The 14132-nt window shown below is 43.6% G+C and overlaps 3 protein-coding genes across 3 annotated transcripts; 1 reads left to right on the top strand and 2 right to left on the bottom strand.

Annotated features, from left to right (window-relative positions):
- The first annotated feature begins 796 nt into the window (after positions 1 to 796).
- On the top strand, positions 797 to 1093 carry LOC141821585 (putative lipid-transfer protein DIR1). The gene has a single exon (XM_074708966.1). The coding sequence runs from the start codon at positions 797 to 799 to the stop codon at positions 1091 to 1093; it is 297 nt and encodes a 98-aa protein (XP_074565067.1).
- A 201-nt stretch (positions 1094 to 1294) lies between these two features.
- On the bottom strand, positions 1295 to 3948 carry LOC141821586 (cation/H(+) antiporter 15). The gene is made up of 3 exons (XM_074708967.1): positions 3730 to 3948; positions 2652 to 3656; positions 1295 to 2578 (listed from the first exon to the last, which is right to left on the bottom strand). The coding sequence occupies exons 1-3, from the start codon at positions 3946 to 3948 to the stop codon at positions 1295 to 1297; spliced, it is 2508 nt and encodes an 835-aa protein (XP_074565068.1).
- An 803-nt stretch (positions 3949 to 4751) lies between these two features.
- LOC141821171 (fanconi-associated nuclease 1 homolog) lies at positions 4752 to 13984 on the bottom strand. The gene is given in 16 exon segments (XM_074708554.1): positions 4752 to 5195; positions 5271 to 5477; positions 5479 to 5502; positions 5577 to 5850; positions 6266 to 6489; positions 6573 to 6713; positions 6812 to 6899; positions 6972 to 7042; positions 9983 to 10104; positions 10184 to 10258; positions 10878 to 10940; positions 11035 to 11305; positions 11967 to 12071; positions 12143 to 12660; positions 13592 to 13778; positions 13867 to 13984. Coding segments are annotated over 16 exon segments (2907 nt in total). The 5' UTR covers positions 13960 to 13984.
- Between the last annotated feature and the right edge of the window lie 148 nt (positions 13985 to 14132).

The following is a 14132-nucleotide window of genomic DNA, read 5'->3' on the forward strand; positions in this document are numbered from 1 at the left end:
TCTGAGTAAACGCGATTACATGTTAGACTAAGTTGGCATGGACACCAGATGTCCAATAACAAATTATTATGTCCTTGATTGTGTTGTGAATAATTTGATTAGCTTGATTGAGTTTCCTATTAGGAGATAAGATAAAAGTTTATATTTATGAAGTTGGGAGTTACTATAGCTCCTACTTTTGAACCGCATTGGATAGTGTAACTTTAATATTATTAGTTGTTCAAATATCATATGCATGCACTGTGTGAATTTTGAATCCTTGAAGAAAATACTCTGCCTCCTACCACCACACCTGCTTTGGGAGGCTCTTATTTTACAGATGATCGTGAAGTCGATCGTGTGGTACCATTGAGGTAGCAGATTCCATCTTTTATTGAAAAGAAACTCTTATTGGTATTAATAAGCATTCAAACGTATGCACATCATTACTTAGGGCCTCTTGTATATAAGTATATAGACTCTGTTGTCTCGGCCCCTTCCTAACCTGATTCTTGCTCTTACGCAAACCCTATAAACCCTCACTAAGATCCAAATCATCGGCACAAAAACCTACTTAATTAATTTGCTAATCTCCCCCAAAACTAAACATCCTTCCAAATCCATCAATTAGATCCAATGACATACCACCCACCACCCTCTCACGGGCCATTATTCCCGTGATCAATTATGAAATAGTTAAACGACATAATTAGTCGACTAATCATCTCAAAATCCCTATAAATACTCATCATTAGGTGTTGCATTGCTCAAACTTCTACTTGCCTTGCTAGTTAGTGTCAATATAACGGAGTTAACTATGCTGTTCATAAGAAGAGTGGCTGCTGTTGTGCTCATGCTGCTGCTGCTGGAGACCAGAGGCAGCCAGGCCATATGCAACATGTCCCAGCAGGGTTTCAACTCGTGTAGGCCGTCGGTGACGCCGCCGAACCCGCCGCGGCCGTCGGCAGAGTGCTGCAAGGCGCTGGCCGCCGCCGACCTGCAGTGCTTCTGCTCCTACAAGAGCTCGCCGCTGCTGCCGGCTCTGGGAATTGACCCTGCACTGGCCATGAAGCTGCCTCCCAAGTGTGGCCTCAAGGCACCAGAGAATTGCTAATTAAGCAATTAGGGGATGATTAATTGTCCTTAATTAATTGCGAAGAATTTGTGAACTTTAAGTGGTGTTTTGTAATTTTTCTAAAATGTGCATAGAGTGATAAATTATGAGGGGTGAAGTGAAAATTTCTAATCTATGTAAAAAATAAATATTTTTATCTTAAAATTCAAAAAAGAAAAGAATTAAAACCCTAATTTGCTTTCAATACCAGTGGACGGCGTTGAGCGGTTGCGCCGCCGCGCCGTTGCCGGCCGCCGTTCGACGGTCCCCTTTGTTCAGGTGCTGCCGCAACCCCCGTTCCATCTCCTCCTCCGTCATGCTCGGCCCGCATCCCCCCGCCGGTTCCCCCAAGTATTGTTGCACAACCAGCACCGACGACGTCGTCGTCGCGGAGTCCGCCGACGCGAGAAAGTCCCCCAGCGTCCCGAGCTCCGGGCACTCTGTCCAATCCGCCAACCCGGCCATCAGCGCCAGCGCCGCCTCGCACTGCCTCCGCCCCACCACGATCAAGTCGTACTTGCCGCTCTCAATCGTCCGGATCACCCCCATCATCTCCTCCGTGTTGTTCACCGCGTTCTCGGAGTAGGTCGCCAACTCTTCGCCCACCTTTCTCAGCCGGAACTCGGTCAGGAACGAGTCGTCCAGTTGCTCGTCTTGGAGGCCCTCGGCTGATCTCGCAGCGGAGGCCGCATCGCCGAGGACGAACCGCACGACGGTGAGATTGACGCAGGTGTTCTCCGCCATGCGCGCCGTGTAGGCCAGCGCCTCGCGATCGTCGGGTCCGCCGAAGAAGAGCTGAGCGACGCTGTAGGAGTGGCGACCGGAGCGGCTCTTGCTGCTGAGGCCGCGGTCGACGAGGACGCCGACGGAGCAAGGAGAGGCCAAGAGCATGTTCTCGTTTAGGGTTTTGATGGAGGGATCGATAGGCTCCATGCCGCCGTCGACGGTTTGCTGCTTGTGGAAGGGGAGGAGGATGAGGACGACGTGCTTCTCCTCGGCGAGGCCGCACACGTCCTCGTGCATCGTGGCGTAGGGCGAGATGATGGTGAGGGTTTGAACAGAGAGGCTGGCGGTCTGCTGCTCGTAGCTTTGGAAGGCGTGGGAGATGTGGTCGGAAGGATGCTCGTTCGCTGCGGAGGCGTGCTTGCGGCTGCCACTGCCGCTCGTGGCGGTGTTGTGGACGATGAGCAGGGAGGAAGCGCGGCCGGTGAGCTCGATGAGGTGGAGGCCGTAGACGAAGATGGGGGAGCGCTTGGTGGGGCTGGAGAGCGTGAGGAGGCTGAGGATGGACGGGACGTTGCGGGTGTTGTGGACGCAGGCCATCACCCGGAGCTCGGCGTCGGCGCTGGAGCGTTGCAAGGTCCGGCGCTTGTACCCCATGCGCCGCCGCACCGGGCGGTGGAGGTACCTCACCGCCGGCGTCACCAGCGACGTTAACACCAACGAGGCCATCACAATCACCGCAAAGGCTTCATCGTCCAGAACCTGAGCGGCGGAGCGATCAACTAGATTGGCCTCTTCTAAATCACAAATTGTTCTGCTCTTGATGGATTCTTACCCTTCGATCTCTTCCGATCTCAAGAATGATCATCTCCACCACGCCTCTGGTGTTCATCAAGAAGCCAAGCGAGAGGCCCTCGCGCAATGGTATCATGTAGAAGAGGGAAATCATGACGGTACCGGCGACTTTGCCGACGCTGGCGATCACGAACACTATGAAGAGGAGCGCCGCCGTCCTGCCTTCTCTGACGGTGGACAGATTGGTTCTGAGCCCGCTGTTGGCGAAGTAGAGCGGCAGTAGCAGCCCGGTGACGAGGTCCTCCAGCTTCTCTAGCAGCGCCACCCCGAGGGGACCTTTGTTGGGCACGGCGAGGCCGAACATGAATGCCCCGAAGGCGGAGTGGAGGCCGATGGCGTCGGTGACAGTGGCCGCCGCCATCATGCCGGTCATCATGAGGCAGACGTGGAAGTCACCCACGGACTGGCCCTCTGCAATCCGCCGCCGCATGAGCCACCGCATGCCCCGTCGGGCGCCGTAGAAGCATAGGAAGACGAAGGCGGCGCCCCACGCGAGGATCCAGAGGGAGGCCCACGCGGTGCCCCTGCTCTGCGTCATCGCGATGGTCATCGCCAGGATGACCCATGTGAAGGTGTCGCAAATGATGGCGGCGGACATGGAGAGGCGGCCGATGTCGGAGTTGAGCAACTTGATCTCGGCGAGGATGCGCGCGAGGACAGGGAAGGCGGTGACGGAGAGCGCGAGGCCGAGGAAGACGAGGAACTCGCTCTGGTGGATGTTCTTGCCAGCGAAGCCCTGGAGCATGAAGGAGGCGACGGCGCCGGTGGCGAAGGGCAGGATCATGCCGGCCGCCGCCACGGCCAACGCCTTCCGCCCCGTCTCCCGCACCATCGTCACGTCCATCTCCACGCCGACGAGGAAGAGGAAGCAAAGCAGCGCGAAGTGGGCGATCGTCTCCATCACCAACAGGCTCCGCGCCGGGAAGACATATACGCCGAACATCTCCATCCGACCCATCACCGACGGCCCAAGAACAATGCCACCCTGCAGCAGCGCAGATCATCACATCAACCATCGAAGCACCCACCGAGAAGGATCAAAGTGGAGAAAAATTTACGAGGATCTCGGCGAGCACGCGAGGTTGGTTGAGGGGGCGGAGGAGGAGGACGAGTGCTCGGGTGGTGAGTACGACGAGGACGAGCTGGAGGAGGAAGACAGGGAGGGCGAAGGAGAGGGGGCTGACGCCCTGCCAGATCGTGCTATTGGAGACCACCATGGGTTCGAAGCACATGATCTGCTCCCGGGTGCTTGCGGACGTCGTCGTCGTCGTCGCCATCTCCGATCATCTACTTGCATGTCGATCGCGCTACTGCGATGGGAGACGAGGAAGGAAGAAGGAAGAGAAAGGATGCTAGATCACAGGAATGCCGATCTGCTCCAAGAGTCCATCGGTGGAGCGGAACAATCTCACCGATCCAATGATTTCAGGTTCATTACTGTTAAATTTTACCATATTTAGGGAGCAAATATATATATATATTCTACGCGACTCTTTCATGCGCACCACACGATCTACTGTCCATCACGTAATCGCCACGTTAAATCTGACCGTCCAAATGTAGAAATGCACAATATTCCACCCGTGACCCCCGTCGTTGCCGCCACCCTCGTCGCGCCGTCCGACCACCGTCGGCCGTCGGCCTGGGTGCGATGGACGCGCCGCTCGCTAGGGCATCGACCGGCATCGAATTCAGGCTGGATTGTAGTCGGCATCCAACGCAATTTTGTCGGAAACATGGCCGGCAGCGGCGCGCGCCGATTTCCAGCCACGATTTGGCAAGAATCCAACCACGATTTGGCTGGAAACGACACGCGTCACTACCGACTGCGTTTCCAATCAAATTGCGTCGGATTCTGACTACAATCCGACCGAAATCCGACGCTGGCCTAAGCATCGGTAAGCGGCACATCAATCGTGCCCGGGCCAGCGGCCGACAGTGGTCGGTCGACGTGGCAAGGGCGGCGGCAACGGCGATGGATCAGCTGTGTCACTCACGAGGTCGCGTAGCGCGGATGGCGCAGAATATCAAATCTCATATATAACACATGAGAATCTAATCTTATTACCGTTCGTTCATTTCATTTGGCAAATGGTCTGACTTTGCACACTTCAGCATCAAACCCACAGTCCATGAGGACGAGCAGCCATGCACGCTGCTGCTCCGAGAGCCTATCGCTCAGGCCTTTCACTTCTACAAGCTTTGCTTCGCCTCGACTGCTACCTCCATGGAACCGCCACAGCAACAGATCCGGCATGCCACTGGACCAACTCCGGTAGTCGACTGCCAGATGCCGGCAGAGGGAAGCCAAGGGGCGGCCTCCGATGCACGAGACAGCAGCTCGGAGGTCCGGAAGCGAATGCCGTTCCCAGTTCACGCCGCGGCAAGCCACCCCCATGCGGGACTCCCAGGAGCAGATCAAAATCTCCTCAGCCATGCCATCTTCGATCTTCTGCAACTGGCGTTCTATGAGATGCTCCCTGCTGGTGTAGAAGTCGTCCGTATCGAAATCTAGTGGAGCAGTCTGTTCCAGACAACAACAACAAATAGTCAAATGACAAAAGTGGATCCATTGTCTCATTGCAGAACTGAAGACTACCTGAAATCTGGATATGAAAACGTCCGGGACATTGCAGAATATAACATCCCACATGAGAAGGCCATAGATGGTCATCCAGATCCCGGTTTCCGAGTGGATGCCGCTCCATCCACCTTCTTCTGCATAGTGTTGCAAGGCCAGCTGCTCGACTCCACACAGTTCATCATCATACCCATAATACAAGTTCTTGGATGTTGTCTCATTAGTCCAAAGGTCTTCCAGTTATACAAACCTAGTCAGTCATGAACAAAAGCTTTAAGAGAAGGCAGGAGTATGCAAACTACTTTTGTTAGAAATTTCACCCACCTCTTTGATTTTTCTCTTAACAGAATCTGCATAATCAGGTACCCTCCACCGGCGTGGCGGCTTGCCTAAACGGAGAGCGCGCCTTTGCAATGCCATTTTTGAACCAGCACGAACCCAGGGATCTAAAATCCCTTCTTCAGCCACAGAGAGACTCTCGTTGAAACAATTCATGTGCTCCAAATTAACAGAAAGTCTCAAGGTCCAGTATCCTCTTCTACTGTCACGAGTGACTCTTGTGAGGAGTTCCTTCAGAATCCTTATTGCATCTTCATATCTGGGAAATTCAAAATGTCCTCAATTCAGAATACAAAAATAGAGCAATTTGCCTTGCAACTTAAGCTAAACTAAGTACACAGTCACAGAATATGCCTTGCAAGGTAACCACTATACTTGAGATACCAAGAATGTTTACACAGTCACAGTAGGATATGATTTTCAAGTATATCACAAGCTTCCATGACCATAAAACAAGAACAATAATTAAGGTTCTGTTTACCCATTCTAGACCAACTGATCTGTGAGATAGTACATATCTAGTGGCTACACCTGTAGATGGTTTAGACCAACTGTGAAAAGGCAACATTGAAGAACAAAGAAAATTTGATTTGATTGAAGAGCCTAAAAAGCATTTACAGGATTATTGTATTTGTATCTACGCATTATTTTGTAAAAGAAAGAATTTATTGTACCTCCGCTCGCGCTCAAAGAAGGAAACACCCAATGATAGCACTGTTGAGTATACAAATGATGCTGTAAAACATGAATAAAAATGCGGCGGAGGATCAGCGGTAAAGTCATGTTTTCTTGTAAAGCTAGTGCAAATACGGACAGCAGCTATGTCAATGCATCTTGTCACCATTTCCACATTATTTTCCTCAAGAGATTCATCCACTATCTGAGCCACTTCAATGGCCTATTTTGAAAAGAGGTTTTCAATAGGCAGATGAAAGGACAAACTTATTACCTCTTCAATTGAAAAGTAGACAAAAAGCTTACCTCTTCATAATCAGTAAGATGAGATCGATCTTGAAAAATTTGGTGAGAAACATTGCAGACATAATCTGGAAATTTGATAATCCCAAGATCAACTAAAAGAAATTCTGAAAGGTCCTGATCACCATTAAGGAAAAAGAGCCTCTGCATGAACAACAACATGATAGTAAACTTAAGTCAGATGGCAAATCCAAATTCCTAATGAAGAAGCTAAATGCAGCACAATAATATGGTTGAGTAACCTGAATGCGCCAGAAAAGGATATCAGCTAAAGAAGAAATTCTTATGCAGGTTCCTGTTTGTTTGAGAATCATCTTTGGTAGCAGTGGGCTGTCGTATGCTAACGGTTAAACCTATAAATAAGAATAAATCTAAAAACCACAACAGTGGAAGTGATGATACCATGCTCCACTGGCATAAGCAGAGAAGAGGACATTTACAAGTTCATTTCGACGACTGCAGTTGATTCCTTTCTGAAGAACAACCAAAACAGGAAACATAACCAAAAAATAAAAAAGGATATTTAGCTAGAGCAATTGCCAAAGGTTCAATATTTTTGAAGAAGCAAAACAAGGTTGAATGCAGCATGTGTATCTGCTAAAGGACAAGGGAATTTTCCTGTACTTTAGCAGCATGTTTATCTGCATCTTGTTACATACACAGTATGAAATATAAACAAATACACATAACACTAACATGCATACACATATATAAGCCATAAACACAAGCCTTTAAAGCCTAAACATTGGAGTCTTTCATATATATCATAGTATCATACAGTGACATACAAAAACAAACATGATTTGCATTCTGAAAACACTTTTATGTAACTTAAACTTCAATTGAATTTAGTAGCCTAATAATTTCCTCAATATCAACATTTTATCATAGGAGTAAGAGTAACCAAATCCCATTGTTGTACTCATCATTCACTCCACCCTTCATCATCTCAAGCACAAGCATGCATGGTCACTAGGCTTGAAGAAAAGAGATCTTCATCTTTCTCCTTGTGTGCTCCTCAGGTCCAACATCATAAGACCTGTGTGGAAGATCAGGCTCTTCATAACTCCTTGTGACTTTGTATTCATCAAGTCAGGTCTAACCTCATCACCTCTTGCATCTTCCATTAAGCACTCCAACTCATGAAATCAGGAAGTTCTTTTGGTGTCTAGATAGCCTGGTCGCCCATCTTTTGCTACTGTTCTTCCTTCATCAGTAGCATCTACCATCTTTTGTACCCTTCTACCATCAGTAGCATAGAGATTGCTTAATTAGGGGACGACGTTTATATTTTTATAACTAAAATAATTCTTGGTATATTTGAAGGAAGTTGGCATGCTAGAAGCTAAGCCGATGCTCCTCTAGATACACATGAGAAACAGATCATGAGACAGCAAGAGTCATTATTTCGTTGAAGGAAATATTGGAGATTAGTTGCAAATTTGAACTATCTTATTGTTGTCATCTTATTTGTTATTAGTATCATGAGTCAACTTCTAACCATATCTTAAGATTATTAAGAGGCGGTTCTAAAGGGAGTCATACTTCAAGAATAGTCCAAGAAAAGATTTCCTATCATGACTATAACCATCTTTTGGATTAGACTTGTAGTCCCAACAATAAGGGATCCACAGTAATCTATTACATTCTTCTAGGAGATGATCTGATATGTTGAAAGAACAAAAAACAAATTATAATGGCCAGAACAAGTGCTAAGGCAAAATGCAAGGTCACAGTTCAAGGCACATATGTTCCTATTTGACTAACAATTGATAACAACTTTGGTAGAACTTCTGCTGTGATAATTAAGTTGTCATGCATATTGATTTTAATCCAATGTTATTGAAAAGACAGAGGAAAATTACCACTACATCAGGGAAAAACTATAGTCCAAAAAGATTATTGCTCCTCTTATTAGTTTGTAATGCTTCTTTTATTAGTTTGCAATAACCCATGTGATATTTAGTAAGACTTGAAAGGTCCTAAAATTGAATTTAATTGTAACAAAAAAGGATCTTACAATATTGTTGAGAGAGATTGCTGAGGTTATATTTTGAAATATATCGATATGGAAGTATATGTAAATTGGCAATGGGAATTACTCACGGAATCAACTCAATTAATCATTTAACATCTTCTAGAAGGAGGATACCTCAAAAGGTTTACTAAGATGTATATCATACAAGTATGTGAACTGTGGAATATTTGAAATAAACTAAGACCTATCAAAAAATCTAAAGATACTATCACAAAATAAACTGGCTTACAAAATGATGAAGTGAGACAAGAATATGTAAGTTGCATAAATGTACATATGTTGGACCCGTATCTGTCCACATACTAGCTCTTAGTACGTAGTCACCAGAAGCCCGTGTGTTAATTTAGGAGCACAACTATGGTAAAATCCATAATTAGGAAAAACCATCCAATGGTACTCCTGCCTTTACGTAAGATAGAAGGAGAGCCTTAGCACAACAGTAAAGTTATTGCCGTGTGACCTGGTGGTCATGATTTTAAGTCACGGAAATAGTCTCTTGCAATGCAGGTAAGACTACGTACAATAGACCCTTCCCTGAGACCCCACATTAATGGGAGCTTCGTGCATCAAACTGCCCTTTAAACTGTCCTAGACAAATACTAGAGCACATAGATTATTGTGACTGATCAAGATTTTTTTTGAAGTAATAGTCAAGGAATGATGGATATAGGCGGTTATTTGCTAAGAAGAAATATAATTAGGTAACATACAATCATATTTACCAGCAACCTCCATGCTTGGTAAGCCCACAAGTTCATCGGTTGTCTTTTTTTTTATGGATAACTTGTGTACATGACTATTCTTCTGCAAAATTTCCTCATAATTTCCCAACAGGTCTAATATTCTGCTCCAAGTAGGCCTTAACATATTTATAAGCATTCCTAACACCAATAGATGATGACCGTGTTCTTCTAGAAAAACTGATTATGGGGCTACAGTCATAGAACAATATATTGATAACTAGAATTAGCACATGTCAATTAACAAATGAATTAAGTAATACGGTGGTGCAAATGCATTGTGCTACATGTAACTGATGGATCACATCCAGCAATCATGTCAAACAATGTCCATGTGCATGCAGTACTACTGGTTCAGATCAGCTAGCACACATAATTGCGTTCCAGCAACATCATCCTCATTCTATTGGATGATTGAAAACCTTTGTCCCTCCTATGTTTCACCCAAACTGCAAGTTCAATTACAAGTAATGACTAGCATTTTTCAGCACAATAGTTGCAAGCAATTCAATATATCAGAGAATTAAGATGGAATTTGTTATTCAGAACATATTCAAGCAAACAAAAATATCTAGAGAGAGAGAAAAAAATCGGGTCAGCAATTTAGAAAAACTTAAATGAGTTTCCAAACAAACCTTTTGAACTTCTGAACTTATGATTTGACGCATTTCAGAAACATTTAGCAAGTCAAGAACCTCTTTCATGTTGTATGTAAACGAGTCATCACATGAATGAAATGAGTAAATGAAACCTGCCACTTCATGGTCAGTAAACTTTAGTCATTGCCTTTAGAAAAATAAAGTGGAAAACATTAACTAAGAGGGTTTGAGATATACACTGTAGTTCCTCAATTGCTTTTTGTGCATCTTGAATCTCAGAGTAGGAGATGTTGCTTACCCTGAACCATGGTCCTATTACAAACGTAAAGTGATTAATAAAAGTGTAACTTGCAAAGGGAGTGGCATGAAAAGTTCATACTCATGACCACCAATCTCCACAACTGTATTTTACTTAAAAATAATATATACCCACCTAACAAAATGGAGAACAAAATATCAGGCAACTAATAAACTCTTCCAAGGGGATGATTCTTAGTCCTGAGAATTCAGGCAAGGTTCCTCCAAATGCTAGTGAAATATTCCCCACATTAGATACATACAGAGAGTGAGTTCCATGTTGCTTTAGCATTACAAATTGCATTAAGCTCCAACACTTGGAAATTAAGTGCATAACTTCAAAACAACTGTGTTTGATAAAATCTTCATCAACATTTTTCAAATCTCTTTTCAAGATCATAATTTAGTAAACATAGACTTACAAATCACTTCTTTAGTTGTCACAAGCATGAAACAAATATCATAACTAAAATATAACATCAAAAAGGCATATATTGACATCAAAAAGAACAGTAGCAAAATATTGTTAAATTCTTGGTACATTAATCATACTAAGTAATTTAGACATTTAAGCATGTTACCAAATATCAACAGATCAAAAACTTAAACCATAAGTCTTAGGATATGGAAGAACCTTTACGAGTGTATATTCGTATAAAAAGCCTTTGACCTTCATCTGATAGCGATGCAAAATATCCTGCTTTAAATTGACATCGCATGAAACTCTAATTGAAAATGAAATAAAGAAATAAAAACTGGCAACTAATCAAGTACAAGATACTAACAAGTACCTATAAATGTTTTTTCTTTGATAGTAAAAAGATGTGAATGATGGCTTATAACCTCTTCAATCATCAAAGAAAAGTTATTCTGGTACTTTATCATTTTAGGTTGATGTGCCTTAATATTTTCAATAGCAACCACCAGATTGCCCCATAGGGATTCAGAAAAATCACGATCAGTACATGTTGCCTTGCTTTCAGCACAGTCTAAACTTTTTCGGCAAACCAGTTTAATGGGAACATGATCATGAGCACGCTGAGGAAGAGAGTCTACAAAACCCTGAAAATGTTAAAGCAAGCATTCAGTAAGATCACTTTGAATGATAACTGGCTGAAAAGTACAAACATTACAAACATGAGAAATAAGTTTTGCTTCCCAGTTCCACTTATTGCTTTTGAATTGAACAAAAGTCAAAAAAACATATCAAAAAATATAACCACCAAGGCACATGAATAACTTGTAATTTCCTTTTTATAGAAAAAGAATGCTAAAACAGAAAAAGATTTGTAAGACCTGACCTGAAGAAACATCTACCTAATACCTCACCATGCTTTAGAATGCATCGGATGACATCAGAAGAAGAATACAAAAAGGCATAGAAAGAAATGAAGTTGCATGAGAACTAAAGATAGATGATAGATCTAGGTGATGAAGTGAAAGAAACATTTCCTAGCGAAAATAAAATGAGAATTAGAGAGGAGTGCAAAATCTTCATCCCCACTAGTGAGAGAAAGGTATAAGAGATTTGTGATATGAGTAAATCATTTATAAAGTTAACCTTTACAAGGTATACTACAGTTAAATCAAATTCATATTGTTTTAACAAGGCTATAAATGACAATGGAGGATGGTTGTTATCACTCTTTACTACAAAGCCATGTACAATGCATTTGCTTTCAGGAGTAAAGTGAGAAAAAACTTCTGATCATATAAGCCTTGCCTCACATTCTATGTAATGATTATCAATTAATGGAGACAAATACTTTGATAGCTCCCGAGGCAGATATCCAAGCAGCATCCTACAATCAGAATCTGCACCAAGTACCTATTGGAAGAAATCAAACCATGTTGGTAAAAACAAAAAATACTGAAAATAAAGTAATGCTAATCTATTACCATGATAGCGTTCCTGTCCTTGACATTTTTGGAGTCTCTAGCCAACAAAATTCTTGCACCTTGTTGCAACTCAACACTCGCATGGAATCTCCGGCCCACAATATAACTTACAAATGTCATCACAGAGTTAGCATCTTTAGTACCATGTTCATCCAACTCATTCTCATTTAAATGAGGACATATATAGGGATCACATGAATCCACCACCTGATTAATGGAATCACCTAGGAAAGTGTTCTCTGGAGGAAGAATCTTTGTAAAGTTTCCAAGATTGCTTGGAGAATTGTCAGAGGGATCTGATTTACATATGTTCCCATTTCTAATTCCAGAGAGATCTTTTGGCAATGCAAAAGCATTACCATATTCTTTTTCATTATTATATTCTGTATATGCAATATCTGCTTCCTCACTGTATATATCATCCAGAATTGGTTCTGTTCTATTTCTTTTTGAGAATTGAAACTGAAGAAGATTGCTTTGTGTTAATTTCCTCTTTGTTCCTCTTGTTAGGCAGGCATCTGTGAGCCATGTAGATTTGTAAATATCTCAAGTTTTACAAGTATTTATCTGATTCACATTGTTTTAGCATATGGCTTAAAAGTTCAAAATGAGCATTACATCAATGTACTTTAGCATATATATACAATAGAAGGTGACCAAGTATGAGAAATCTCAAATACCCTATAAACCAATAGCATACTCAGACAGAGTTGGGCATAAATAGCCTAATTTGCTATTTTTCTAGGGAAGAGATTAGCTATCAATTAGCAAGCTGAATGAGTGTCTTCGCATTTGGTGAGCATCTCAATGTGCGAAACGAGTTAAACACATGCATCAGATCAAGCTAAGAGCAGCCACTTTAAGGAGGATACTTAGGTGAATTGATGCTTTACAGGCCTCACTGACCTACAGTATTAGACTGATCAATCATCACTTGTAGTTACTAGTACATTGTATAAAATCCAATTTAATGACTATACTAGATGACTAGAAGCTTAAAGCAAACACTCCCATCCACTCTGACTCCTTGGTGTTCCTTATTTAAAGTCAAAACAACAAATTTAGGGTCTAACACTTGCAACGATAAGCAATCTAACCTTCTATAAGCTTTAATCGCAATCTTTTTGCCTTTCTAAACCGGCAGGATTTACCTGCCAAAAAAAACTCAAGTTTTGAGTCGACTACAGCTCATTCACGCTCACTCGCAACGAAGTGTTCCAACAATTAAAAAAAGTTTTTCCATTTAGAAATACTAACACTTGCAATAACAACCGGTCTAACCTTTTAGAAACTTTAAATTTCCTGTGCTTGGCAGGATTTGCTTGCGGGGAAAAAACAACTCAAATTTGAGTTGACAATCGCTATTAGGCAGAATGAGCTGGTGTTAAACCACACACATAAGGAACTGTTCCGACGACTGGAGGAAAAACAAAACAAAACAAAACCTACCTAGATGGGAGTTCACATTGTAATCTATTCCACGAATCGATCTACCACAGACCGGACAAGAAACCCACTCCTTGTCAAATGCTCCACGTAGTTCTGATTTCGGTGCCCAGTCTTTCTCAGCCGACGACGGGGAGGCTTGCGTCTCCCCGTGGTGAATACCGTCATGCGTCGAGTTGCTCTGAGAGTTCTGAGAGCACGGACAAGCAGATACTATTTCAGAACCTAAACACAATCGGAAGGAGAGAAATGAACACTAGATTCGGAAGGAGCCTGACCGACGGAGATAGAAGGCGAGAGAGATCAGGGGAGATGGTTCTCCGCCGCTTCCCGATGAGGCGTTTGAGCGATTCCCACCCGTGGAGGTGCATGACCGATTCGATCGACGCGCGCGCCCTAATCGATCCAAGGTGTCGTCGGAATGGAAGGGGATGGAACTGGTTTTATAGTGGATGGCTCTCCCGCCATTTCTGTGATGCAAGAGGGCATTACGGTCATCTCAATTTGGTTTCCCTCGGACGACTTATCCCAAAAGCTCTCACAT

This window comes from Curcuma longa, chromosome 2, assembly GCF_044706935.1.
Source record: "Curcuma longa cultivar G26 ecotype Majalengka, Jawa Barat chromosome 2, ITB_CL_G26_1.1, whole genome shotgun sequence".
Lineage (NCBI taxonomy): Eukaryota > Viridiplantae > Streptophyta > Magnoliopsida > Zingiberales > Zingiberaceae > Curcuma > Curcuma longa.